The sequence below is a fragment of the Camelus bactrianus genome, chromosome 3 (assembly GCF_048773025.1).
Source record: "Camelus bactrianus isolate YW-2024 breed Bactrian camel chromosome 3, ASM4877302v1, whole genome shotgun sequence".
Lineage (NCBI taxonomy): Eukaryota > Metazoa > Chordata > Mammalia > Artiodactyla > Camelidae > Camelus > Camelus bactrianus.
Window position 1 is genome coordinate 2,127,126 of NC_133541.1, and position 27,904 is coordinate 2,155,029.

The 27,904-nt window shown below is 59.9% G+C and overlaps 2 protein-coding genes across 3 annotated transcripts; one reads left to right on the forward strand and one right to left on the reverse strand.

Annotated features, from left to right (window-relative positions):
• On the reverse strand, window positions 1–23,300 carry TPPP (tubulin polymerization promoting protein). Of its 2 annotated transcripts, none has more exons than XM_074355572.1 (4): window positions 23,173–23,300; window positions 9,175–9,495; window positions 3,758–3,911; window positions 1–3,637 (listed from the first exon to the last, which is right to left on the reverse strand). In XM_074355572.1, exons 2-4 carry the CDS (start codon window positions 9,489–9,491, stop codon window positions 3,443–3,445), a joined length of 666 nt encoding a protein of 221 aa, XP_074211673.1. In that variant the 5' UTR covers window positions 9,492–9,495; window positions 23,173–23,300; the 3' UTR covers window positions 1–3,442. The 2 variants fall into 2 exon arrangements, with proteins under 2 accessions (XP_074211673.1, XP_074211668.1); XM_074355567.1 differs by having other exon boundaries at window positions 9,175–9,492; window positions 23,173–23,298.
• LOC123612917 (uncharacterized) lies at window positions 23,079–27,878 on the forward strand. Its single transcript, XM_074361416.1, has 4 exons — window positions 23,079–23,706; window positions 23,970–24,149; window positions 24,314–24,706; window positions 27,384–27,878. The coding sequence occupies exons 1-3, from the start codon at window positions 23,079–23,081 to the stop codon at window positions 24,658–24,660; spliced, it is 1,155 nt and encodes a 384-aa protein (XP_074217517.1). The 3' UTR covers window positions 24,661–24,706; window positions 27,384–27,878.
• The last annotated feature ends 26 nt before the right edge of the window (window positions 27,879–27,904 follow it).

Consider the following 27,904-nt stretch of genomic DNA (forward strand, 5'->3'; position numbering starts at 1 on the left):
CACGATTCAACACCTTTATTTGTCACTTGACCAGGATGACACAGTGTTAACAACGGGGACACGCGAGGGGTGGAGACAGACACGAGCTGTTTCGCTGCAGGTTCGCAAGCCAGGCCTGGACAGCAACTCTGAACAGGTGACCCTTTGCCTTGGCCCCACAGATGCCCCCAGAGTTCCTGGTGAGGGTGGGTCTAGGGCACAGCACCCCGACATCAACACAGAGTGATGCCCTCATCGCTCCCGAACAGTAAGAAAACAGTGCAAAAATAGATCGCATGTATATACACACGTTATCTCCCTTTCCTGAAAAAACAGTACAAACGAGTAGCACAGGATCCCTTTCAAGTTTGAGTTACATGCGTTAACGTTGTTTGGCTTGGTTTGGGAAGAGTTAACTAAAGCATCTCAACGTGCAGGGCGACCACCGCCTGGGGCCACCGCCAGCCACACGCCCACGGACCAAGGCCACACCCCTGAACCATGGGATCTCACAGAGTGTTCAGTAGTAAATCAGTGAGGGAAGCTATTCAGGGTCAGACTTGAAAGGACGTTCTAGCCTTGTGGTGACTTCACAGTACAGCTGAATTGTCAGCCTGTGCCGTACGGAACAGGTGATGACGGTGTTCCCGCCTGCATGTGCTGCAGGACAGGGTGTGCCAGCTTGTGCAGGAGGAAGTGACTGGCTGGGTCCTCGGGGCTGGCCAGCACCAGCCGACTTCCTTGCGAGGGGCCAGGTGGTGCCTGTGACTTAGGTTTTAGGTTTCGTGGGCCAAGGCGCCTGTGACTTATCCCCTCCCCATGGCTGACAGAGCTGCAGAAGCAGCCCCAGGCGATGAAGTGCGGGGGGGGGGGGCGTTCAGTGGTTATGACAGCTGGGGACTGAGCAGGCCCAGGTTCGGGGCTGTGAGCCTCTGTCCACTTGGTGCTTCAGGGGGCCGCCCGGCCTGCCCCAAGCGCCCAGCCGTGGGCGTGGGCAGCACAGGCGGGGACCCCTGCGTGCCTCTGCCTGACTCCACGGCACCTGCCTCAAACCTTAAGGCTGAGGGTCTTCGAGGTGTAAAAATACTCCAGTATAAATATAGACCTCTTCCTATAGTGTTCTAAACTTACACAGCTTGAACTTCCGCTCTGGTGAACGAACCCCTGCCTGGAGTCCTACGGTGCCAACAGGATGACTCGGTGTCGTGGGGGTGGCGTGCTCAGACCTCTCCCGCTCTCCTGGCCTGGCTGCACCGCGCCTGCTCCCCGGCCAGCCTGCTGTGCGGTGCCTGTCCTCACGGCAGACATCTCATTTCTAGTTGACTGGGCGGGTTAGTAGAAGCTTGGGGACGGGGCTCAGAGACATGCAGCAAAGACGCGCCGCTGCCGCCCGTGCGGCTGTGGCACCTGAGCCCGGGGAGCCCCGTGAGGCTGGGTACGGAGGCTGCGACGGGCAGCCTCCTGCCCTGCCGGGACGGTGTTCCCAGAGCGACACTTCGACTGAGAAGGAAGCCTGGGAAGGCGCCCCAGCCCCCGGGGCCGCCAGCGCAGGGCAGGGATGATGTCTTGGGGGCCGCTGTGTGCACCCAGCCTCCTTCTCAAACTGCAGGAGAGGTGCTGCGGTGACTGCCAGCAGTGACGCGTCCCAGAGCTCGTTCCAGCCTGCACGGGCGGTGTGGGTGGAATGTGCGAGGATGCGTCCCCCGGACACTGCTTGCCTCCTTTCTTTCGCTTAGGCCCCAGTTTGCACGCGCTTCCTGGCAGGCCGGTCCCCACCCGGCTAGAAGGGCTGAGGAGGCAACAGCCCTCCCTGAGCAGCAGCGTGGGGCCACTCCCTGCCCTTGTGGGCATGCGCGGCTTGGGACTGAGGGCTGGACTCGTGTCCTGCTCTGAGACAGCTGTGACGGTGGGGCCGCGCTACTGGGCAGGCAGGGGAGTAAAGCAGCCTTGGACCAGGAGACTCGCAGCCTCTGGGCAGATGATCGGGCCCCAGGGAGAAGCCCTCTCCAAGACCACAGATGAGGAACTGGCCGGCGCGTGGTCAGCTCACTGTCCAAACACTCCACAGCTTCGGGGTCGTCTTCAGGTGCATTCATACATTACTCTGGTCTCCAGGGGAGGAGAGAAGAGCCAGGTGGGGGCCAGCATCCCACCTGCCTTGCCCCAGCCCTGGGGCCTGCTTCCCGGCTGTGGGGGGGACTAGCCGGGCACCTTAGTGTCCCCAAGTTAGGAACTGCCCAGACAAGAGTGATTCACGCCCTCGAAGTGGCGTGGGAAGCTTGCTACCCCGTCCTTCCCTGGGTTTTGGTGCCACGTGCTGTGGAGCCCCAGAGCCTCGGGACAGAGCTGCCCGTGCAGGCACCACCATCCCCGGGGGCGGCCAGGAAAGGCAGTGCCCCTCAACAGCCTGCCACCCTGGGCGTTTCCCAGGACCACAGGGCCCAGTGGGTCACAGGCCAGGCTGTGGCCATGTTCACACAAATGGGCACGTCGCCGAGGGGCCACTGCAGCTTCTGGCCTCTAGGAGAAACCAAACCCCACAGACATGTCCGGCCTTGGGCCCTTCCCTGGCCTGGTTTCAGCAGGCAGTTTCTGTGCTCGGGGCTGGAGAGGAGGGACAAGGCCCCTCAGGAGACTCCAAAGAGGCTGGAAGGGCTGCGGCAGCAGGAGGAGGAAGGAGGCAGCAGCCAGGTGACCTGCAGCCTCACTAAGGCCCAGAGTCCAGCGCGTCCGCCTGCCCTGCTTGGGAGAGCTGGTCACAGAGATGGGTCTTCTGAGTCCTCCCTGAGCCATTCTGACGATAAACACGCAGTCACTGTTTCTTATTCTTTCTCAGAAAAGCAAAATGAAATGAACTGCCCCAGGTTTCTGTTTTAAAACCTTGTAACTTCACACTTTGAGTCCCCTTTGGTCACTGAGGAGGCTTCTTTTCTTCGTTGACCGGTCATCTGGCTCGGCTCAGGCCTGGTCTGTAGGTGTGCGCGCCTGTGTGTGTGTGTGTGCACATGTGTGCGTGGGTGTGCAAGCGTGTGCCGGCGTGCCCAGCCCCCCACACCTGCACAGGACCCCCCAGACACGGCGGCGTCCTGTTCAGGTTTCCCTCCGCTTTGCTGGTGCTGCCGGCTAGTGCGCTGGCCCGGCTGCCCTCACGGCCCTGGGTCAGCAGGTCAGCACAGCTTCAACCGGGTCTGTCCCACCAGCTCTGTGAAGACGCCCCTTTTGCCTGCACACCAGATGGCCGGTGCAGGCTGGCCCCGGGACACACTTGGGAAAGGGCCGTCTGTCCACTTCCCAGCAGGGACGAGGCAGGTGTGTTAGAAGAGGTGAGTGCTGGGGTCGAGGAAAGCTGGGGTCTGGGCAGGAGGGAGGGCTGGCGCCCCGCATCCACGTTCTGCCCGAGAGCACAGGAATGTAACGAAGTGAGAGGCTGCGGGGACCGGGCGGCAGGAGGAGGCCCCGCCGGCTACTTGCCCCCCTGCACCTTCTGGTCGTAGGTGCCTGCGTGCTTGTAGCCCGGCACGTAGCCCGACTCGTCCACCAGGTCCACGCGGCCCGCCCTGCCCTTGCCCCTGCCAGACGGGTCGAAGCGCTCCTTGTGGGAGCCCGTGAACTTGGTGGTGTCCGTGAGCCGCGACACGGTAGGCGAGGAGATGGCTTTCTGCAAGAGAGCAGGGTGGGAGCGGTTAGTGGAGCCACGGGGAGAGTCAGCCCAAGGGCCCCGCCACGGCCCACGCTTCTGCACTCCGTCCCTGGACCTGCCTGCACCTGCTGCACTCACCGTCACCCCCGAGATGACGGGGGCCTTGCCCTCGATGAGCCGGTGCACCTCGCGGATGGCCTCCTCGCTGCTCTTGTCTTTGAATCTCTTCTTGGCGAGCTCCTCCAGCGCCTCCTTGAACTGCTCGAATGTGATGGTCCGGCAGGACTTACCCCTGCGGGGAGAGGGGCTCAGGGGGCGCCTGCCAGGCCCACACCCCCCACGGTGACGGGCTGCGACCCGATCACCCGGCGACCTGGGGCACCCCCCACTCAGGACCCGGTGGCTTTGGGGGACCCCACCCTGCCTCTCCTGCAGCCAAGAGCATGCCCGTCCCTCCCCGCCCCTGTCTAGCGATTACGCCCGACAGTCGGTCACCACCAGCAGCGGCAGCAAATACAAACTGTCTTGGAAAAAAGCCTAAAGGAAGCATGTCCTTTAAAAATGACTGAACACCCTCGTTTGGTTCTAAGACAGGTGTGTGTGGCCTCGGTCAGAGATGGACATCCAGAGGGAAAGTCGGTGAGAAGCTCGTCAGACTCCAACCGCGCAGGGGCCACCGGCCTGTGCAGGGGTCACCCGTGGGTGGGGGCCTGGTCACCACACAGAAACAGGATGGGGACCCCCTCCCCGGGACTCGCTGCCCCACCGCTAACGCCGCCGGGGCGACCGGCGCCAGCCCACGGGAGCAGTGCTCACCCAAACATGGTCTGCGGCTGCCCAGAACCCTGGTAAGTCAGCCCCACAATTTCAAAACAGCTCTACACTGGCTCTTCATATCTGATCATTTTAACTGGAAAACAGTTTTGCCACTTTGACCAAATCTTCCCCAGCTAATCCATTCAGTGAGGATTTCACAGTTTTACAGGAAGTGAAGGTGTGGGGAGGCCCCCCAGGGACACTGGGTCATAACCGTTATTGAAGGACTGCCCACAGGAGCCAAGGACTGGAGGACAGCCCGGCGCTGGTGCCCAGAGGGCCCGCGACAGCCAGGGGACGGAGGCACCAGCCTCAAGAGTCTGCAAAGCCGCAGGACAGCCGCCAGGCTGGCGACGGGACGGTCAGAAACGGGCCCACGTCTGGGTTTTCCACAAAGGTGCAGAAGCAGGGGGTGGGGGCCGGCTCTTCACCAGATGAGGCCACAGCAGCCACGTGAGGAAAGGGCTTGTCTGTGCCTCGCACCGCGTGTGACTAGCACCACGTGGCCACGGCCCTGCGCGTAGTGTGGGACCAAACTGGAACTTCCGGAAGGACACCTGGGAGAGCCTTGGTGACCTTGGCTTAGGCAGACATTTCTTAGAAGCGACACCAAAAAACAGTCCATGAAAGAAAAAACATGAATTGGACTTGACCGGAATTTTTAAGACTGTGCGCCTCAGAAGACACTGTTAGGAGAAGTAACAGACACGCCGCAGACCGAGGAGAGCCCCGCCAAGGGCTCTCGTCTGAAGTAAGCACGGAACTCTCACACCCAACAGTGAGGAAAACCTGACTGCAGGCTGGGGGAGGGTCCGGCCCGACACTTCGTCAAAGGAGACCTGTGGGTGCGGCCAGCACATGGAGGGCGCCGGCGTCCCTGTCGTCAGGGAGATCGGGCTAAAGCCGCGGGCAAGGGAGGAGCCTGGGGGTAAACGACGACCCTGGTGTGGAGGCTGCGGGCTGGGCCCCTGGGCCACAACGTGGCGTCCACTGGGAAGGCATTTGGCAGTTTCTTACAAAGGTCGTGCGCACGCCCGGCCCTGCGACCCGACCGGTCTCGTCAAGAGGAGTGAAAGCGAGTTCACACGTGCCCCTGTGCGTGTTCCCACCCCGTCGCTTGTGTTCTGTTGTCACCAGAGCTCAGAACCAGGCCAGGTGTCCACCAGCCGTGAACCAACGAACACACCTCAGTATGACGCCAGCTCACGTGGGCACTCTCTCACACACTGGACACGTCTGGAGACGTGGGGCATGCCGACGTCAGGTAGTTGGGGACACAGCCCACCTGGCTGCAGGGAGGCCCCGCGGGAGAGGAGCAGGGACGGAGCCCATAGGCCTGGATGGCTGTCGGGAGGGACACTTGTCCCACAAGGACCGCAGGCCTCATCAGACCCACTGAGCCTGGCAAAGGCCAGCCTCAGCAGTGCGGGCCGGCTGGGTCCCAGGGCGGACCCTCCCAGGCAGCGTGGCTCAGTCATCACCATGGGCGGGGAACCTGTCAGGCCCCACTGGTCACTGGCCCTCCGCAGCCCTGGCCCATTTGTTTGTCCTGGGTCGTCAAAGACGCTCCTGTCTCTATTCACGGACGCCCGGCCTGACTGCCAGCCCGGTGACCAGCCCAGAACACGCAGCCCTCGCGGGGCGCCGCAGCACCAGGCGCCACCAGTGTGAGTCACTCGTTGGGGGGGGGGGAGACGGCCATGGGGCCTCCATCAGAAGCCACATTCAGATCGAGGGGACATGTGAGCCCAGCACCCTGACCCACCCACTCCACCTAGCCAGCCCCGGTGTCCCCACATGTCCCTGCCATGACCACCAGGCAGGATCTCAGAGCCCAGTCCGGGCTGGCGGGGAGCTCTCACTCGGGGACCTGCCGCCCGCTGCTGAGAGCAGCGACTGGGAAGTTCGCTGGTGACAATGCCGATCTCTTCCCTGAGACACTCGGTCACTTCACACGGCTCTCTGGACACAGGGCGGTCCTGTTCTCCAGAGTCCACACAACTGGAGGGTGTGCCCTCACCAAACCCCCTCCTCTCTCAGCTCAGCGCCAGGGCAGCCAGCACCCTGCTCAGAAGGCTGCTGTTCTGCCCGAAAGCCAATCCCACAGTAACGGGGTCACCGGTCACACACGAGGCCGTGTGAGCAGTGCTTCCCAGGCCCCGTCCCCAGACCTCCAGGCCCAGCTCAGGGCAGGCGGGGTTGGGGCCAGCCACTCTGCAGGTCACCCGGGGACAGTGCAGGCAGCCAGGGGTGCCTGGGGCCCGGGTGGGGGGTCAGCACAGCCCTCCAAGGACAGGCGCCTGTGCCTCCAGGGCCAACACCACAAAGGCCCCTGGACTTTGGCCGACACACCCCAGAATGGAGCAAGGGCCCCTCTGGTCACCATAGATAACCTGCCACTTCGGCAGTCGGAGAGAGCTGACTCTCAGGTCCCCCAACCAGCAGAAGCTGGGACCCGGACAACCCATCCAGAGAGCAGGAAACAGTGTGGAAGGGGAGCCCCGGGCCAGCAGGGGTGAGGGTGGAGGCTGTGGGGAAGCCCAGCCTGGGGAACGTGCCTGCTGCCAGGCCTGGGAGCGGGCAGACACCAGCTTCTTGCTGCGCGGGCGCCCCTCCCTGGCCTTCCCCTACTAGCCCGGAGCCCCAGTGACAGCACTGCTGGGAGCCTGGAAAGAGGCCGCTCCCACTACAGGCCTGGCTGCCGATGGCCCGAGCCGTGATGTGCAGCTGTGACGCTAGCATTCAGTGGCTCTGAGCAGGAAAGCACATCCTGAGCTCCCCCGACCCCTGTGAGCCTCGGGCAGGCTGGGCCTTAGGGGCAGGTGCACCTGAGGTCAGCAAAACCGGCTCTGGGTGTTTGGGGGCGGTCACCCTCTTGTACGACCCGCGTGTGCAGCGTCCAACATGGACATTGACGGGCATTTCCCGATTCCTGCCCCGGCCCTGTCCCCGGCACACACGCCGGGCGCCACCCCCCCTCCCCAAGAAGGACACTGAGACCCAATCCAGCAGTAGGAGCTGGGATCAGGGTCCAAGGGTCCACACACCGCTGCCTTCCCAGTCTGGCACCGGGCACCCAGCAGGTGCCGCCCCAGGCTCCAGGCTGTGGAGACGCATGTCCCACTGGCATGTCTGGGATGACACATGACACAGAGCCCTGCCCACCCCACCTGCCACCCACAGTCGCTCAGGCGGGGCGTCTCCTGTGTGGTGGGTGGTGTCGGCTCCAGGCCTGGGTCTCTGCTGACATCCGAGCTCCCTGCTGCAGCCGTGCCCACACCGAGGCCTGTGTGTCACGAGGGAGCAGCGTCCCCAATGGCCTGCATCCTCCTAACATGCAACCCGGACGTGGCTGCCGTTCACTCAGCTCCCAGAGAGCCGGCAGGTGCACGGCCAGGAAAGGCCGCCTTTGCCCCCGTCAGAGTGACACTCCTGCTGGTGGGAACAGAGTCTGAGTAATTAGTGTTTCGGGCCGGGAGGCGGGGCGGACGGGGAGCGCCTGTCCTGGAAACAATAGTCTTCAACAAGGCCTCGGGCAGAGCGGCTAGAATTTGTTTAGAACTTCACACATGGTAACATCAAAACAAGCAAGCGCTGCCCTGACGACGGCCAAACAAAGGCTGCAGACACCGGGCGGGCGGGCGGCAGGGCCGCGGAGCCACGGCAACTGCACCAAACAAAACAGCTGCCCTAGTCCGTGCTCCACAGTGCCGCGCTTCTGCCGGGGCTGCCACGTGGAGCAACCAGGGTCCCAGGCCCCACCACCCACCACCGGCCTCAGACCTGGCCCCCCAGGGGACCCCAGCCAGGGCCCAGCCCCCCGTGGCCCCACTCCTGAGGACAAGGGCGTGCATGCAGGTCCCTCACTCCTGCACACCTGGAAGGGCTGGGTACCCTCCCCGCAGACAGGGCTCTCCCAGGCGGGACACAAGGTCACAGGGCCCCCACAGGCAGTCCAGGCTGCAGGAGGGCAGCAGGGAAGTAGCCACGACCCCTCGCTGGACTGGGGCTGCAGATGCCCTCTTCCCCAGATGGTGTCCATGCGGTGAGCTGAGGCAGATGCCGGGGGTCCAGAGCAGTCCAGGGCTCTGCAGCTTGGAGCCCCTTGTGCCTCAGAGTCCAGAGCCAAGCCTCCAGCCTTAAACGTCCACCTTCTGGAGCAGGGCCTGGGCCAGACAGGGCCCCCCTCCCCATGCCCAGTCATGGGGTGCCAGCACCCCCCGGGTCCCGCCACTGCCCGTGACTCCTGCACACGGGGTCTCCGGGGCCTGACCAGAACGTCCATCCTCTGGACGAGCCGCGACCAAGGGTGTGGAGACGTGAGATCTGCATGTGCGCACACGTGAGTGCACGTGTCTGGACGTATCGTGTTCCCAGCAACAAGGGCCTGGCGTCAAGTGGGCTTTCTCGGGTGTGGTCACAGGTGTGGACGGCACGCGAGAGCGCCTGGCGTGCTCCCAGGAGAGGCTGAGCGCGGACAAGCACCCACGCGTGCCACTGAGTCTCCAGGGAGCCAGTGGAGCCCAGGTTGCCACCCTCGCTCTTCCCCCAAGGCTGAGCGAGCGCACAGTGGGTCGGGCTCCCGGCTGCGCCCCAGGCACCCCGCCTCTCAGAGCTGCCCCCCAGCACCCGATGGGCCCCCGCCCCGCTCTGGCGTTTCCTGGTTCAGACTCCCTCCTGGCACCTTCTTCCGAGGGGCTGCGGAGCCCTGCGGCCCCGTGCAGCTGGCGCACGCTTACTTGATCTTGCTGAAGACGATGTCCACGTCGGTGACGGTGACACTCCTGCCGTCGATCACCTGGCAGTCCCTGCACAGCTTGGTCCAGTTCTTGCCGTGCATCTCCCTCCCGCTGGCCCTGGTGTCCCCGTGCACCGCGAACCTCCGGAAGGCCTCCTCCAGGGCGCTGAGCTCCGGGCCCGCAGCGGCCGCCCCCTCACCAGCACCCTCTGACTCCAGCGACAGCCTCTTGGCCGCCTTGTCCTTGGCAGGGTCCCCTGGGGACTTGGGGGGCGTCTTGTTGGCGGGCTTGGCGGGCCTGGGCTTGCCGTCAGCCATCCTGCTGGGAGGAAGGGACAAGCGGTCACCCTCTGCAGCAGCTGCCCAAGGCCCCCCGCTACCACTTGTGGACAGGAGGCCACCAGCGCATGTCACAGCAGAGCCCTCGGGCCCCACAGGGGCAGAGCAACTGCAGGACCGCGGGCTGGTGAGCATCCACCTGCTCTGGACACACGTGGCCCTCCAGCGCCAGCGTCCCCTAAGTCAGAGCCTCAGCCACGGGGCTCGGGGCCCCTCTCTGGTGCTGCCCGGGCACTCCTGCCCTGGGGACTCCCCAGGTGACACCCTTCCCGGCATCCATGGGGTGACACTGTCCTCAGGGAGGGGACCCAGAACAGGTCACACCGCTGTCCCCCGCTCGAGGGCGGAGCCTGCTGACCAGGGCGCCCCCACCCGGACGGCCAAGCTGGGTGCTGGTGGGAGAGAGAGGCCCCAGGCACGGGTGGGGGTCTGTGCAGACCCTGAAGGCTGAGCGCAGCTGTGCCCCAGGCCCAGGGTGGGGGCCTCAGGCCGCGGGGGAGGCTGACATGGGGCCCTCAAGTTGGGAGCTCAGTGAAACCCCAAAGCTGGGTCCCCGTGGGGCTGAGGAGACAGAAACCATCCACCCTGGCAGATTTGGGGAGCCCAGGCTGAGCACCGTGCCCACAGAGTCGCGGCTGGTGGCCGGGGCAGGACCCTGAGAGCCTGACTCACAGGGAGCAGGGGCCTCACTGAGAACCACTGTGGGGTCAGTGGGAGGAGAGACGCAGACCGGCACAAGCTCAGGGCCAGGCTGGGACAGCTTCCCTGGAAGCCCTCAGGTCCAAGTCAGGGTAGAGGAAGCAGGGGGTCCGGAGGGCCGTGCCGGTCGTAGCGCCCACAAGTCCCCCAGCAGTCAGACAGATGACCGTCCACAGGGCCAGGGCGCCTGCTGCTCCCCTCCTCGAGGGCGGGGCAGGCGAGGAGCAGGGCCGTGAGAAAGTCACCCCAGAACCGCCAGGGCTCCTCTCGTCCCCAGGGCGGTGCCGTCACTCAGGGGGCACACCCGCCAGGTCGCAGAGTGCTCTCCAGGGACAGTCACCAAGGCCACCAGCGCCTTGGGTGTCGCCGGAACTGCTCAGGTGTTATCTCGGCTCCATTTCTCTGAAACCAGAGCTGCTGTGGGACTGGCCCTGAGTTCACCTCGGGCATCGGCGCCCGACGCCCAAGTCGCAGATGCTGCTGGGAAATCACTGGAAGCATTAGTGGCTGGTGAGCACGGCACACGGCTGGTGAGGACCACTTTCTGAGCCTCAGATTCGGGGGTCCTCCCATCAGGACGGTGGAGCAGGAGCAGCAGAGGCCGAGAGGCGGGCGCAGGTCAGCTGGGTGGCAGGGAGCTCTGCCCACGATGTCCTCGACTACGCAGATCCTACAAGTGCCGACAGTTAGGACGCAGGGGTCCAGGCCGAGCCTGCGCTCGGGGCGCCCACGGGTCACCTGAGCACCTGGGCGCCAGGGCCCCTGAGAAGAAGGAAGAGAGGGGGCCGCGGGGGACCCCACAAGTGCTTGCGCACCCACAGCCCCCGCTCAGGATGCCCCCAGCTGACAACCCGTGCTCCACGCACAGTTCTAACATGCTTGGCCATCAGCCTCCACCGTAAACAAAGTCAGAAAGACTCAAAGATACCACAAGTTACCCATCCAACACGGAGCTGGCCTCCTGCTTGGGCACAGGTGATAAATAAGCCAGTAAACAAATGGGTCGGATCGGAAGTGCTCGGAGCAGAAACTCAGGCGGATGAGATCATCTCAGAGGAGGGGGCCGTGGGCCAGGATCTTGGCGATGCCAGGGTCTTGGCCGGAGGTGGGGGGGCAGCACGGAACCACACGGGGTTCACGAGGGGGAGGAGCAGAATCCGCCCAGCCCCAGCCGGGCTCGGCCACTCAGAACCCGCACCCCAGGAGCTGCGGCCTCGGCGCTGACCTGGGCTGCGGGTGGGTCTCCACTTAGGAGTCGCGGGGCGTTGCTTTCAGCACAGCTGAGCTCCTGCCCGGGGCCCTCACCTCCACTGTCAACAGGTGCTACCTTAGCACAACACACTGAATTCTTTTAACAAAAACAGCAGGAGTGAGACCCTACGTCCACGGTCACTCTCGTCCAGGGAAGAGCAGGAGGCGGATGAGCAGCGAAAGAGGCCCCACACCCGAGCCTCCGCTCTCCGCCTTCCTGCTTCCCACGCCTGAGCTGCTTCACTGAACCCCTGTGCTGTTTCTGTGATGACAGAATAAGCTTAACTGTGAAAGAAATGGGGACTCAGCCAGAGGTTTCTGGGATACGCAGGTGCCCAGAGAGACCCTTCCTCGCTGACGTTGGCCTGCTGGGCCCTCCCTCCCAGCTGCCCCTCCGTCTGACTCCTCCCCAGGGAGGCAGCACCCCCCGCCACGTTCCTGCCCCCACAGGTTTGGGGGAAACTCGGGGCGGGCTTGCTCTTGCCCCCCTTCCCACCTGCGCTGCCCCACTTTTGTCAGGAGAAATAAAGTCACTTAGTAGAAGAGGCTGCCAGAGAGACAAAATGCCAGCCCGCCAGGGGCAGTGTTAAAGGGAGGGCCTCCCAGGTGTGGGCTGTGTGCCCTGCACCCCGGGTCTGTGCCCTGCACCAGGTGTCATTCTGGCGGCTGCAGGCACAGTGGCCTGGATGCCCAGCTCCCTCACTGTGAGGGTTGTCGGCAGCCTGGGGAGGCCCCCACAGACTAAATTCACGTTCCAGTTTTCAACACCCAGGTTCCCAGACAAAAACCCAGTCTCTCTCCTGGCCCTCACCCACCTGCTTCCCTGCACAGACCGTGGACTCCTGGGTGTGTGCCTATATGGGAGGGAGGAGGAGGGGCACAGAGGGCGAGGACCCCAGCATGAGGAGGTGGCCAGAGGCCCGGGACGGGCCTGTGAAATGCAGGCGCCAGCCCAGCAGCAGACAGGGGAAGGGGCACCTGCTCTCCGGGCAGGAGGGATGAGCAGGAGAGCGGGTGGACAGACCTGTGAGGTGAGGGGGCCGGCGCAGAGTGCCGCTGGCCAGGTCCTGCTGAGGCACAGCAACCCCAGGGCTCAGGAGGAGAGGCCTGATGAAGTGCTCACAGTGGGTGTATTACTGGATTCGCATTTTCAAAGGAGGCTTGGAGAGGCCAGGGCAGGCCTTGAGGGGGAGTGACAGACCACAGAGCTCCAGGAGCTGCAGGACCTGCGGGCCTAGGGAGCCTGGTCCACAAGTGTCCATCAGGCCCCAGGGACCGTCCTACCCGGGGGCGGGGCTGTCTCAGATGCCACGTGGTCCCCCCCGCCCACCTCTCCCTCATGGGCTGCCTATGCTCCAAAGAGGCACCAGGGTGAGGCCTGTATCAGAATGACTCTCCTGGGCAAGGCCCTTAAGACTTGACTACCTAAAGCCAAACCTATAGAAAAGGTTACCCAGAACAGACCCTACACATCACGGTCACAGCTTCTGCATACACACCAGCACTCTTCCCCCAGAGAGGCCGGAAACCCATGGTAGTGACGTGCTTGCAACAGGGCCAGGTGTGTCTGTGAGCAGGGCCAGGTGTGTCTGTGAGCCGGGCCAGGTGTGTCTGTGAGCCGGGCCAGGTGTGTCGGTGAGCCGGGCCAGGTGTGTCTGTGAGCCGGGCCAGGTGTGTCTGTGAGCCGGGCCAGGTGTGTCTGTGAGCCGGGCCAGGTGTGTCTGAGCCGGGCCAGGTGTGTCGGTGAGCCGGGCCAGGTGTGTCTGAGCCGGGCCAGGTGTGTCGGTGAGCTGGGCCAGGTGTGGTATTAAAGGCAACAACAGCTTCTCCCAGTTCCACTTCCTGGAGCAGAATGTGGGTCTGCCCTGAAAGTAAAGATGGAGTGTTTTCCTCCTTCCACAGGTGTAAATGCCCCTCCACTTCCTGGCTCCCGCAAACCAGCTCTCAGCACCTCGCTCCCAGTGTCCACACAGCCCCCTCACCCTGCCCATAATCTACACTCACCTGTGGGCACTTCTGTAATCCGACCAGGCCAGTGGGGCCCAGCTCCTTGTCCCTTGGGAAGCAGATGCCTTCCAGTTCCCAAGGCCCCTCCATCCTCCAGCCCTCTCACCTCTCCTGTGTCCTCTGTTGCCTCTGCCCGCAGCTGCTGGATGTTACCAGACAGATCCACACACGGCCCTCCCAGGCAGGGCTGGGCACATTCGGATGGCCCAGCCTCACTGGAGGGGGCCTGGCTAAGCTGCGCGAGCACTTGGGTGGGGGGTTAAGGATGGTGTCAGATGTGGCAGGATGAGTGTGTCTGGGCCGGGACCAGAGCAGGGAACCCTCTCCAGCCCTACCACACCACCTCCCCGGGCGCTGTGAGACCCTCCTCCTGCCCCCGCCTCCAGGGAGCCCCTCTGGGAAACACCAGCTGAACCAGCCTCTCTCCCCGTGTGCAGAGGAGGAGCAGGTGTGGGGCCTACAAGCCCCAGGGCAGCCCAGCCTCTGAGATGCGCTGTCAGGGCTTGGTCCCAGGACAGGGGCACAGGGAGGGGGCTGGAGGAACTGTGGAACAGCCCCAAATAAACCCCCCACGGAGGAGGGGGCGCCTGGTCAGCTGGTCCAGGGACACCCCGCCCTACCCCGACCCTTGCGAGGCCCTTCAGGTGCAGGCATTGGCCCCACACCTGGTCCTCTGCAGGGACAGTGACTGCAAAGACCAAGTGGCTGGAAGCCCGGGGGATGGACGCCGACTGCCAGCTTGCTTCCCTGCTCCCCTCCGTCCACAGGGCTCAGGCCCCCAGTGCCTCGGGCTGGCCTCACCCCCGGGGCTGCCCTTGCCGAGGGCACAGCCTCCTCGTAAATGGCCCTAGGGGAACCAGGGCGTCCCAGGCCCATATCCCTGCCTGTCACCCGCCCCGCACCACCAGCTCTTCGTGTCAGTCTTTGGACTACAAGGCAGCCCTCTGGCAATTGTGCACATCTCAGTCACAACACGGCCACCCACTCCATTGCTGCCCCACACTCGATGTGAATGACCACTCATCCCAGGCAGCGAGGGCCTCCCGAGCAGGCACAAAGCAGCCTCTCTGAATGCGGAGCACAGGCGGTCTCAGGAGTCCATCCGGCGTGGACATGGCCCCGCCACCCCCAGCACCTCCATTCACAGTCCCTGTGGAGATCCCGACAGGATGGGCCGGCCGCGCTGTCTGAGCCGGATGCCACTCAGGTGCTGGCCACGCAGCTTCAGACCACTGGCCGGGAAGGGCCCACAGAGTTGGGACCTCCTGCCCCCCAGAGCAGCCTGAGAACCACAATTACAGCCACATGGTTCCCTGTTCCTGGGGCAAAGCCGGCATCTTCCCGAGGCTCCCCCTACACCTGCAGGCAGGCCATGGCCCATCCTCCATCCTGTGTTGTCCTGGGAGCTGCCCTGGGACATGGCTGGGCAGGTGGGGGAGGGGATCAGGACATGGTGGGAGGTGGTGGGGAGAACAAAGGACAGTTTTTCGATCCTCAAAAGATGGCCTAACCTAGGAGCCTTTCCAGTAAAGGAAAGTGGGGAAGGGGCTGGGGGTTAGGGTGTCTCCAACTGCAGCCACAGGGCCCCCAGGGTCGTCATCCCCGCCCCTCAGGAGAACTGGTTCCTGTTCAACAGCAGGAACATCTCTGGGCCACCACAAAGCTGAGAGTTTTGGGGGGACTCACTCTGCTAAGATGCTTGGCCTCCCATGAGCCACATCTTGGGCCCCAGTCCCCCGGCCACAGAGCCGGCCTCTACTGTCTGTCAGCGCCTTCCTTACCAACCCCATGAACACAGCAGTGCGGCCAACCTGGGGGTCACGTGGGCCCACACAGGGGCAAGAGTAGTGGGTGAATGGTGGCCCTGGACTAGGTGTGCTCACGCCCTCAGCCCTGAGCCTGTGGACGTGACCTTGTCTGGAAGAAAGGTCTTTGCTGCGTCATCAAGTTAAGGACTTCGGGATGGGACCGCTCCAGATGAGGGTGACCCTAAATCCAACAGTGACCTTGCAAGAGGAGACACAGAGGAGAAGACACGTGAAGACAGAGGCAGAGGTTGGAGGGAGGCGGCCACGAGCTCAGGGGCGCCTGGAGCACCAGGAGCTGGACGAGGCAGGAAGGACCCAGCCTAGAGCCCAGGGAGGGAGTGGCCCAGCCACACCTGGATCTCAGACTTCCAGCCCTAGAACTGGGAGAGGATGAATTCTGTTGTTTTAAGCCAACATTCTATGGTCCTTTGTCACAGTAGCCCCAGGACCCTCCCACAGCAGGGAAACCAGAAGGGGTCCCTCCCCCAGAGAAGAGAGCTCCAGAGGCAGATGAGTGGAGCCCTGGGAGGTGGCACAGAGCCTGGAGGGAGGCCGGGCAGGGGTCTAGGCGGGTGGGTTCCAGAGGCCCCAGAGGAGAGGCTTTCAGGAGGGACCTGCCCCCAAGATGCCCATTGTGGCCTCCGGTTGGAGTGTCTCTACCAGGTGGACACCGAGACTCTCAACAGGAAATCCGTTAATTCGAGAAGTTAAGCTGCACGTGGGTGCCCGTGGCCTCTTCCGGACCGAGGGTGCCCAGCCGCTGCTGCGGGTCTGCACAGCCAGGTTCTGGGGCAGCTGTAGGGCTCTGCTCCCAGGCCCGGACGCTGCCCGAGACCAAACGGACAGAAACAGCCACCGAGGGCCAGCCCCAAGCCTCCCGGACAACAGGGAGTCCGCTCATAGCTGCGGCCAGACCTGGGAGGCTGCCCGGCTGCCCACAGGAACATGGAGGCAGAGGCGCTGCGGAGAAGGGCGGCACCTCCCTGACCTTGGACGCCGCCAACCAGGTCTGACCAGCCTGCAGGTGAGGGGACAGCATCCACCTTCAGGCCTCAAAGCTCCTCCTGCCCCGAGCAGCCCACGAGGGGACAGGCAGACACAGGCAGGACGTGCAAACACCGTCAGTGAGGGGCAGGTGTGGAGGGCATGGGAAACAGCCCCCAGACCAATGAGGAGGCTCTCTGGCCTCCCAGGGTGCAGGCCAGCCCAACACCCCTGGGGAGAGGGGACCCTGGACAGCCCAGCCCTGCTCGCGGGCAAGGACAAGGGCTACGGGGCCCTACGGGCTGAGCCTGCTGGATGGCTGTCCCTGAAGGGCCACCATGTGGGTGAGGGTGGGGACAGGTCAGATCCACTCCTCTGAACCCACAACTTGGATTCAGGGGACCTGGACCGTTGGAGCCCCAAACACGGCAGGACACACACACACACTCCAGCGGAAGAGCTTGCTCCTGGAAACAGAAAACACTGCTATGAACTTCTTCTGATAACAGCATCTACACATGATAAAAAAATAACCAGCCCTTGGGGGGGGGGGCAGGGAGCACCAGGAACTCGCAGAGACCTCGGGAGACAGAAAGGACCAGAGGTGCTAGTTACTGGCGCTGGATGAGTCATGGAGTTTAAAGTAACTGAGTGCCGGGTGCAGAGAAGCAAGGGGCAGTGCACGCCATGTGCAAAGGAGAAAAGGACAAGGTGAGGAATTCCAGCCAAGAACTGGGAGCTGTAAGAGGCAGCTCTGAAGAAAGAACACCTTAGAAATTCCAGCCCCCAAAGCACAACAATTAAAATTCAGAATTTGGCAGATGGGTTTCACAGCACAGTAGATTCAACACAGCAAAAAGAACGTGTGGGAATTGGAAATATCCCAAGACAACACCTCAACGTGGTGGAAATGTGTGTGCACACACACGTGTGTGTGTGTGTGTATTGTGTACACACATGAAAATCAGGCAGGTCAACTGCCACCTAAGAAGTTAAGAAGAAACCTCAGCAAATTAGGGACAGAAACGACAGAAACAATGAAGATAAAGGTAAAAATTAATAAACCGGAAAACAAATCTACAATACAGAGGCCTACAACCTCAAAAGTTAATGCCATGAAAGCACTGATAAAATTGATAAATTTATCAACTGGGGACGTTAATCAAGAAAAAGAAAGAGAAGGTCAAAACTGCAGCATAGGAATGGAAAATGAGGACGTCCCTGCAAGTTCTATAGATCCTAGAGATTAAAATACAGTAGGAGAATATTATGAACAATTTTAATCCAGTACATTTGATAATGTAAATGAAACACACAGAATTCTAAGAACAAAACGAAAGCCACCTTACCAAAAGGTAACAAGAAGAAATAGATACTCTTATCATTGTTCTTATAATTACTACCAATTCTTATAATTATGAAGGACTCAAATCCTTGTTTAAAACTCTTCTCACAAAGAAAACTCCAGGCCTAGACGGCTTCCCCAGCAGACTCTACCTTATGTTAAAAGAAGAAATGATGTCAGTCTTACACAAATTCTTCCAGAGAAGAGCAGAAGATGAAACACCCCACCTCCCACTCATTTTGGCTAAAATAATCTTGGTACCAAAACCTGGTAAGGGCAGCTCAAGGACAGAAAATTTTATGCCAATCTCGTTTATGAACAAAGATGCAAAAACACTACACAAAATCCTAAAAAGCTGAATCTGGTAAGAGATAAAAAAGATCAACATCTTACAGTCAAGTTGGGCGTATGCCAGGAATGCAAGGTTGGTTTAACATTAATCAATATATTTCATCACATAAGAGAACAGAGACCCAAAATCAGGTCACCGTCTTGATAAATGCAGGCGAAGCATTTGATGGAGTTCAGCATTGATTCACCATCAAACGTCTCAGCAAATTAAAAAAAGAAGGAAATTCCTTAATTTGATACTGAGTGCCTTAAAAAAACTACAAAAATCATCATACTTAACAATAAACTATTGAAAGATTTCGAGCTGGAGTGAGAGGAGGACGCAGGCCCACATCACCACTTCTCCGCACCGTCAGTGACAAGGCAAGGAAAGGAAGTGACGATACAAGCGTAACAGGGGAAGGAATGAAACTCGCATTATCTGCAGTTTCCATGGCTGTGCAATCCCAGGAAGGTTGCTGAAATCAACGTGAGTTTAGCAAGGCCTCTGGATACATGGTCAACACACAAAACTCTATCTTACGTCCTTGTAGCAGCAAAAACAGACAATAAAAGGTATTTAAAAGTACACCACTAAAATATTGTGAGGAAACAGCAATTAGCTACTAAAAAGTGTAACAAAAGAAACAAAAGATGGTTAAGACAGTCGACAAAGAAAACTGAAGCACTGTTGAAAGAATAGTATTACGAATGCTGGTTCATGCGTAACATACAAAGATATCAATTATCTCTAATTCATCCACAGTTTTAATTTAATCCAAATAAAACTTCCAAAACTGCTTATGTCTGGGTATTGAGACAAGCTGAATGTAAAACACATACGAAAAGGCAAAGGGCCATGAATAAACCAGAGATCTTGAAGGAGGGGCAGGTGGAGGGTCTGCCCCTGCTGGGGACTTGCCAGGAGGTCCTGGAAATGAGGACGGCCCGGTGTGTGGTCCCGGTGGAAGGACAGAGAGTAAACCACCAGGCCGGAGAGCCCCAATCCATCCACACACGTGCAGCGACAGGCTTACGACAGGGGTGCCCTGCAGGGACGGGGGGAAGAGATGCTCTCAGTAAATGGGCTGACTGAATAGACACGTGGGGAAAATGAAAACTCATGCAGGTTCAGGTAAACATTCAGGCTGCAGGAAAGGCAACCTCAGGAAGGTGAGGCTTGAGGGTATCTGACGTCCTGGGGGTGGGGAAGGCTCCCTACAAAGGACACAAACCCACCACCTCCTTGGAAAAGGTCCTGGGATGGCACCAGATTAAAATTAAGAACTTCTGTTCACCAAAAAATATCATTGAGGGAGTGAGAAGGTGGGCGGCACGTGGCAACGCTGCTTGTCTCCAGAATCCACAGAGAGCACGGCAGGCAGCAAGAATGACAGCTCTGGAGACGCAGCCAGGGGGCTAGAAGGGCCCCAGCACTCCAGCCGCCCAGCGACGGTGGGGGGTGCGGGGCTCTGCCCCATAAGCCGGAAACGCAGGCGCCAGCCCGACTTCGGGGAGCTGCCGGCACGTCCGGGCTGGAGAGAGGGACGCCGAGGGCCCCGGCCCTCCACTCCCGGGGTCTGCCCAGCAGAGTCACCTGCACGGTTCTGCAGAGAAAGCGGCCGGAAGGCTCAGCAGCCCCGTGCACAGGAGCCAGAAAACGGGAGTAACCAAACCCACCACCCACACAGCCGGCCTGGAGACTGCGGCGGGCGGGCTCCCCGCGGGGACGCATCGCGAGGACGGCCAGCACAGCAGAGCTCTGCGATGTCACAGGACTGACGGTCCGGCGCTAAACCGCAGGCCCAGGAAACGCGCTCAGGTGGTAAGCCACAACAAAGGCAGAGCCTCCCCAGGAACAGGGGCGGGCAGCCACCGCATCTGGCAGCCTCTGTGCTGCATCTGAAGGGTCCAGAAGGAGCAGCCTTGGGGACACCTGGGGACCAAGCACCCAGCGAAGCCTGGTGGACATGAGGTGAGGCCCAGGTGAGCTGGGTGAACCGTCTTCCTACAAAAGCGGCTCGGTCTGCAGCCCGCACCTCGCAGGCGCAGAGACTCAGGGGGGCGATGTGTAAGGCCTGGACCAGGTCGCCTGGAGAATGCTGGCTTCTGTGGCATTCTCGCTGGAGTGAGAGCTTCCTAGGGCGGAGGTCGCGCTGGCTCACCTGGGCTGGCTCACCTGGCACTGGGCAGGTGTCAACAAATATCTGTTGAACAAATAGGTGCAACAGGGACACAGGATGAGACCTCAGGAAATGTGGTCCAGGGCAGGAGACAGAGACTAGGGACACACCGGGGACACGCCAAGGGCACAGAGAAGCTGTGCAGAGGGAGTGGAGGGGGGCCGAGAAAGGGCTCCGAGGGGTCTTAACTTCTAGACTGGAAGGGAGGCGAGGGCCGCCCTCCGTTCCACAGCTCTGACTGGAAAAAGGAACCCGGGCATGAGCCGCTCTCCCAGGGCGAGCTCGCACTTCCCCTGCTGAAGGGGTCGCAGAAGACACCCTGGTTCGGTGCCAAAGTCAAAGCACCGCCCTTTCCTTGCGCCCTGTGAAAGACTTTTCACACTTCTTCATCAAAGAAGGTCCTCAGGGTTGGACACTGAGACTTCAGACTCCAGGGAGCCTCGCCGCACGCTGCCGCCCAGTTAGAGGGGAAATCTGGGCCTGGAACCAGTCTTGCCTCCCTATCAGGAAACAAGATTTGGAGACAGTGCGACACGGCCCTGGGGGAGCTGCCCTTCCCCCACACACGCCTCCTGGGGGCTGCGCCCCCTCTGTGACGCCAAAAGGGCCAATCAAAGCCACTTCCAGGAACTAATGTGCAGTTGCCGCTCAGGAAGCTTCCTCTTGAAGAGGGGCTGCTGAGCCATGGTCGGGTGCAGTGGCGGGGATCCCACGGGTTGTGACACACGGCTACCTCTTCACCCGAAGAGGAGGCTAGTCTCGGGGTGGGGGGGTCAACAGTGGAGAGAGACCACGTCAGAGCCCCAGACGCGGCCAGGCCCGCCAGGCAGCTCCGCGCCTGCCCTCCCAGGACACCTCTGTCGCTGGGACAGCGGCAGCGCTGCTCCTCCTGCCTGGTCCCAGGCCCGCCTGGTCCAGGGCTTGTGGGCTTGGGTGGACTCGGCTCAGTGCCCAGCCCCGTCGGTCTGGCCTGCTTTCTGGACAGTGCCAGGCCAGGCTCAGGGCACGGACCTCCCGGCCAAGGAGGACATGACGCTTCAAAGTGCAGGCTTCATGGCCCCAGTAGCCCCAGATGGCATCTCTTGTACATGCTCCTCCAGCCTCACCAGCAACATCACCAGCTATAAATAGGCCTGGCGCTAAGTCAGCACAGCCTCTCCCCGAGGAAGCTTTTAATTCTCAGCCTCTTCTGCAGGGAGTAGCTCCACTGCCCACCAGGGAGGGAAGCCACGTGGACGCTGCCCCGGAGGACAGCTTGGCTGCTCAAAGCTTCCTCTTAAACCTCAATCAGTGGTAAGTGATTTTAATTTTCTTTACGAAATTCTCCTGTGATTTGCACATTTCCCACAACAAGCATCTATAACTTTGTATGTAGCTAAAACAGTTTATTTACTGCAACTTCAAAGGATTCAGAAAGATCAGCCAAACACACCGAGGAGATAAGGAGACGCCAACACAGCTTCCTCTGATCTCCATCACTTCGTGATTCCGAAAAGATGGAGAGGAATTTTCAATATGGTTCTTAAATCATGGTACCTTTCTGAGTCATGGGTCCCTCTGGAAATCACTGAAGCCACAGCCCCTTTCTCCAGAAAAACACAGACTGAGTGACAAGCACTTTGCAGACGCTCCCAAGAGATTCACCAGCAACACCGCCCCCCGCCCCCAGCCATCACCCAGCCCGTTGTCTCCAACTATGTGGTGGGAACAGGGGCTGATGCCCGAGAAGGAATCACGGAGTCCGGTTTAAGGTGCCACAAACCGCCTGTCTCACTGGCCCCTTCTCTCCCCCCATTTCCGGCCTGTTCCAAGCACCCCCCACCTCCAGCCCCATGGCTCCATCCCCGGATGTGGTCCCAGTGCACTTGGAATTCAGGTCAGGGTTTACTGGCCACCTCCTAGGCGGCAGGGGCTGGCCTGGGCTCTGGGGAGGCCCCCACCCCAGCTTGCCCTCCCTGAGAGCCTAGCCATGGGGAGTCCTGGCAGGCTGGCAAGTGGTGGGGGCCATGGGAGCTAGGCCCTTTTATCGGCGTCCCCTGCGGACTCAGCAAGCATCCAATACATGTCAGGCAAATTAGCCAATAAACATGCAGACGGATGACTGCATAGGCAGTTTCTCCTAAAAGGTGTCTCATCTTCAGAGAACACAGCTCGCCTATCAAAACAACAGTCTGGGGAGGGCAGCCAAACGGGGCTTCTTCCCACCTCACTTCAAGGCTTCATTTACGTAACTGAAGCCGCAGAATAAAGGGTTCCTCAGGATCCTCCTTCAAAAGCGGGGCACTGGTCCCCAGAGGGGTGTGGAAAAAATATATTGGCAGCCAACCTCTTTATCTTGATTGCGGGTTCTGTGCCCACACGCGATAAGAAAACATAACACCCCTCCCGGGAAGCTTCTGGATTTGCAAACCGCAGTCTGACACTCTCACCTGCGCCGATCACGAACTGTAAAGCTAATGCCGACTGAGAGGGGCTTGAGACCCTGAGAGGGGCGGCAGAGTCCCCGCCAAAGGAACACGCTCATTCTGGGCCCCTGGACACAAACAGCCCTTCCTGTGGCCCTAGGTCTCCTAAAACTCGGGCCATATGACAATGGCTCATTTCAGACCCTCTAAGCCCTATTTTCCCGCCGCCTGGCTAGCAGCCACCACCCCAGGCCTGGGCGTTGAGGAACAGTGTTTATGTCGGTGGACACGGAGAGGGGAGGGGCTGCAACGGGCGCTCTCCGCCGCGTTACGCACCGACGCGAAGAAAGGCCACAGCGCCTCCTCATTCAGGGCCCAATTATAAACCTGTCCTTTGCACCGACGGCCACTCCCGCCCGCGCTCCTGCGCCCCCAGACCCGCGCCCCGATGCAGCCGCGGAGGCCAGAGCGCCGGGCGAATCGCCTGCAAGCTCCGGGCGCGGGGCGCACAGAGGCACTGGGCCTTGGGGAAGGGGCGCGGGCGCGCTCCGGGAATGAGTGGCGCGCACCGGCCTGCGGGAGCAGGTGGCAGGAGAAGCGGCGGGTCCTGCGCGCCGCTCCCCGAGACCGAGCCCCGCGGCCACTTACCTCGGAGATGCGGCGACTGCAGCGGCGGCGCCTCCGCGACTCGGTCGCGCGCGACCCGGTGCCCGGCCTGCGCTCGCGCCACCGCCCCCAGCCCGTCGGCCCCACCCACAGACCGGCCAGCCCCGCCCCCGGCCTCTAGCCCGCCCCAGACCCGCCAGGCCCCACCACTGGCCCGCCCCGGCTCCCCGCTTCCGCGCCTGAACAGCCCCACGCCCTGCCCGGCCCGCGTTCTCATTGGAGGACGCGGCCTGTTGGCCGGCCCCCACTGGCCCCCACCCGACACGCCCCTCAGGCCCTCCCTGCGCGCTCTGGGCGGCTCCGCCCCGGCCCCTCCCGCCCGGGAGCGCGGGGCGATTGAGGCAGCCGGAGCGCAGCCTCTGCCTTACAAGGCGGGTCGGCGCGGGCCCCGGGGCCAAGCAGCTCCGCGCGGCGCGGGGCGGGGGCGGTGCCTGTGCGGCCCACTTGGCCCCCCGGGACCCCGGACGCGGGTGGGTGGATGGGCTCCCCGATGGGCCTCCCAGGCGGGGCCACCAGGTACTGGCCTCTCCACGGAGACTCGCGGGCCAACACAGGGATTCCGGGTAATGGGGCTCGGCCCCAACGGAGGGGGCTCAGGGTGGGGCGGGAAGTGCGGCCGCTCCCCGAGAGTTTGGTGGACGGCAGGAGCGTGCGGCGAGCGCCTGGGTGGGGTCGGGCCGAGGCGGGGAGGCGGATCCGTGCCGGGCACTAGGCGCGGTGCGCAGCTGGGCCGTCTTCCCCGGAACAAGCGGCGGCTGCGCACCCCCCCCCCTCCACAGCCCCGCCAACTCCAGCTGGAGGCCTGCAGTCCTGCGTACGACATGGGCCTCCGCGGGTCACCCGTGAGAAAACCGCAGTCCTGTCTCTTCCCTTTTCTCCTCTTTTCTCGGGACACCTGCTGCCCCTCCCCACCAGGCAGGCTCTGCGCCGCGAGGGAGTGTCCCATCCTTGGGCAGGAGGTTGCTCAGCGGAAGGTTCTGGGGCCGAGCTGACGGGAGGGACTGATGCTGAGAGCTGGGACTTGGGGCGCAGGGCCTCCCTCTTTATCCTCCGGGACCCCCTCCAGTGGAGGCTGCCCTCCCCTCCCAGCTGCAGAGCCCACCCACCACCACCAACCCCACAGCATTCTTGCAGGCTCTGTCCTCGGTCCTGGCTGCAGGGACCGGGCCCCCACCCTGTACCTGGCCCTGCTCCCAGATCTCATCTGAATCAGAAGTGCCGGCAGCAGCTCCTGTCTACGCCCAAGATTCCAGCCAAGCCAGGGAGCCCGGCGAAGGCAGCAGAGGAAGCTGGAGAGCTGAACCAGAGAAGGGGCCATGCGTGCTGCTGTCCGTGAGGACGGGTTTTCCTGACTCTTCGGGAACCAAGGATGAGCAGGCTCACCCCACCAACACCAATGTGGTCCTGGTCCCAGTGCCTTCCACTCAACCCCTCTGGCTTCTACTTCTGCACAAAACTGGCTCAAGTTAGGCTTCTAATTCTCGTTCCCTGGAAAGTTGCACACTCCGGAAAGCAGGCAAGTCCACAACTCTAGAGTCGGTGGGGGGAGTGTAGCTCAGTGGCAGAGCACACGCGCAGCATGCAGGAGGTCCTGCGCTCAGTCCCCAGTGCGTCCCCTAAAAATAAACTTAATTACCTCCTCCACCAGAAAAAAAATTTAAAAAACGAACAAAAACAAAACACAAAATCCTCGAGTCGGAAAAACAGGGAAAACACAAAGTCACCTGGGTCCTGCTCCCCATGAGTGGCGGTCCTGACTAGGTCGAAGCTGGGCTGTGCCTTCACTGTCCCACACGGCTCTGAGCAGCACCATTGCCTGGAAGTTACTACTAACAATGCAAATGAAATAACGAGAAATACTGCTCACTGTTAAGTTCCCCTTGTTGTGTTAGCCATGAGGTGAGCGTTTAATCCATTTTTCAAAACCTGTGCAAGGGCACCGCTCCGTAGGAGGGGTGATCAGCTGCAGTCTGAGCTCTGTCCTGGGCTTGCCTACACTTCTCAGCAGCAAGGCACAGAGGCCAGGCTGCATCTCAGACCAATCTTCAAGAAAATGTGTGAGAATATAGAAATACCTAGGGCCTAAGGGTAAATGTGATCACCACATAGTGCATCAGCACTAGTAGGTGTGCAAAGAAGCAAAAAAATAAGACCTATCATGAGAAGATAGTTCTAATTTGAAGCAAACCCAGAACTGACACAGGGCAGTAAGACAGAATTATGACTTATTCCACATGTGCTAAGAGTTAGAGACATGGGAGAGATCGCCGTAGATCAAATCCATGAAGTCAGAGGGCGTGCTTAGCATGCACGAGGTCCCGGGTTCAATCCCCAGGACCTTCTCTAAGACTAAAGAAAGACATAAACTGAATTACCTCCCCCTACGGAAAAAAAATTCATGGAGATGAAAACTACAAGGCTTGAGATGAGAAAAACACACTGACCAGGATGCCTGGCAGATTAGGCACTGAAGCAGCACAGCAATGCAGCTACCCAGAGTGAAGCAGAGAAGAGAATTTTTAAAAAACCATCAGGGATCTGAGGGACAGCTGCCACTGCCTACATGTTTAATCCGAGTCCTCGAAGAGGAGGAGAAAATACTAGGGTTGGGGGTGCAGAAAAAATGCTAGAGGAAACAATGGCCAGAATGTTTCCAAATTTGATGTAAACTGTAAACCACAGGTGCAAGCAGCTCGAGGAACCCTGGACATAAGGACCGTGGGGGACACTCAGCATGGTGTCCCAGCCACCCTGCTCAGCACAGGCTGTGGAAACAGCAAGGGCAGCAGAGCAGGTGCGGGGGACACAGCCCACCTGCGCCCGGACGGCAGGCTTACGCTGGCTCTGCTTTGGGAAATGGCCCCACTCGCGTGCCTGAGGAGAGGGCACACTTCCTAAAAAGGGAGTCCAGTGTCCCGCAGACGCCTGGTGGACCCGGCTCATTCGCTGTGTTGTCCAAATCTGCATTTTCGCTCCTTTCCCAGTCCAGGGGCCTGACGCGGGTGAGGGGTGTGTTGAAAGCACTTCTCCAGCGTCCCTGTTGGCTTCTGTCAACGTTTGCTCTGCATCTGTTCCTTCTTGGTTTTTATCTTTGCAAAGTCCCCTTGGTGCAGATTTGTTAGTGGTAAACTCAGCTTTTATTTATCTAAAAATGTGGGGTTTGCTCTTTTCCCTAAAGAGACGTTGCTGGGTACACGTGTCCAGGCTGACAGCTACTTTCTGTCACACGTGCACCGCTCCTTCTGTTTTCACCGTCGAGAAGGCTGCTGTCCGTCGGTCTTCCTCTGTAGGTGATGTTCCCTCTGTCTGATGGCCTTTAAAGTCACACTGTCTGTGGTGTCTGCCTCTCCCTACAAGATGTGCAGGAGTGGATTTCTTATCTGTGCAGCTGGTTATAGATGAGGCCTTCTGCACCTGCTCGTCATGCCGTGTTATTTCAGGGAAACGCCCACAGCATCTCTTAGAATCCCCCAGACAGTCTCTTGTCTCCCTGGTCTCCAGCCAGACTTGTCTTAGGCCCCATTCTGTCCTCCAGTGCTTAACCTCTCCTTCATGCTGTCCATCTCTCACCCTCTCTCCTGCGTCTGCTTTCTGAGTAATTTCTTAGGATTACTTTCCAGTTTAATCATTCTTTCTTCGGCTGTGTTTAATCTGCTGTTTAATTTAGCTGTTAAGTTTAATTTAACAGGTGTATTTATTCCTGAAAGCTGTTTGGGTCTCTTACGTACCTTCCTGACACGTAGAAAGCCTTCTTGTGGCTCATTCTCGGGGTTTTCCTGCATTTAAATGTATCATGCATCCTATGGAATATTCTGCATTTCCAGTTCCAGACCAGAAGCTTCTGGGCCTAAACCCCCTTTATTGTCGCCTTTGACTCCCACTCACATTGGTGTGTTTTCTTTGTGGCCTTTGTTCGTGAGCTTATTTGGATTGATCTTAAACTCTGAAGCCTAGAAACCTACGCGGTGTAAGCTCTTAGCCTTAGTTCAGCTCGTTTCTGCCCGAGCCCCCGAGTTAGCCTTGGACTCTTGCAGTCAGCCCTGCTTTTGGTTCAAGGCCTGGTTTCCAAGAAGCCCCATCCTTCTGTGTGCTCACGCTTCACCTCCAAGCTCACTTTCTTTCTCTAGTTTCTTGACGATTTTCTTACTTTCTTTAACTGAGGATGCCATAAAGATGCATTTTTTCATCAACAGATGACTGGATGGGGAAGCTGTGGTATATACACACATGGAATCCTACTCAGCCATAAAAAAGAGTAAAGTAATGCCATTTGCAGCAACATGCATGGACCTGGAGATCGTCATTCTAGGTGAAGTGAGCCAGAGAGAGAAAAGTGCCACATGACATCACTATATCTGGAATCTGAAAAAAGGGACACAAATGAACTAATTATTTGTAACTTAAATGACTGATTTCTTGAACATATGAAGCACATCTGACTGTGCTTTATAATTGGATCACCGCAGTCTGTTGATCCTTATTTTGTGGTTGGCTTTATTCCTTTGATGACTAAGTAAGTTTAAAAAGCTAAAGATCTAAACTGTTCTTAGAAACAATGAACAGCACATGTATGTAAATGGAAACAAATATGTGCAGTGTGTTGTACACGTGTATTTACATATAATACATTATATATGTGCAAAGTGTAACAATTCTACCTAATAAAACTGAAAAATGAAAAAAAAGCATTTTTTAGCAAGTCTAATTGTTTTGT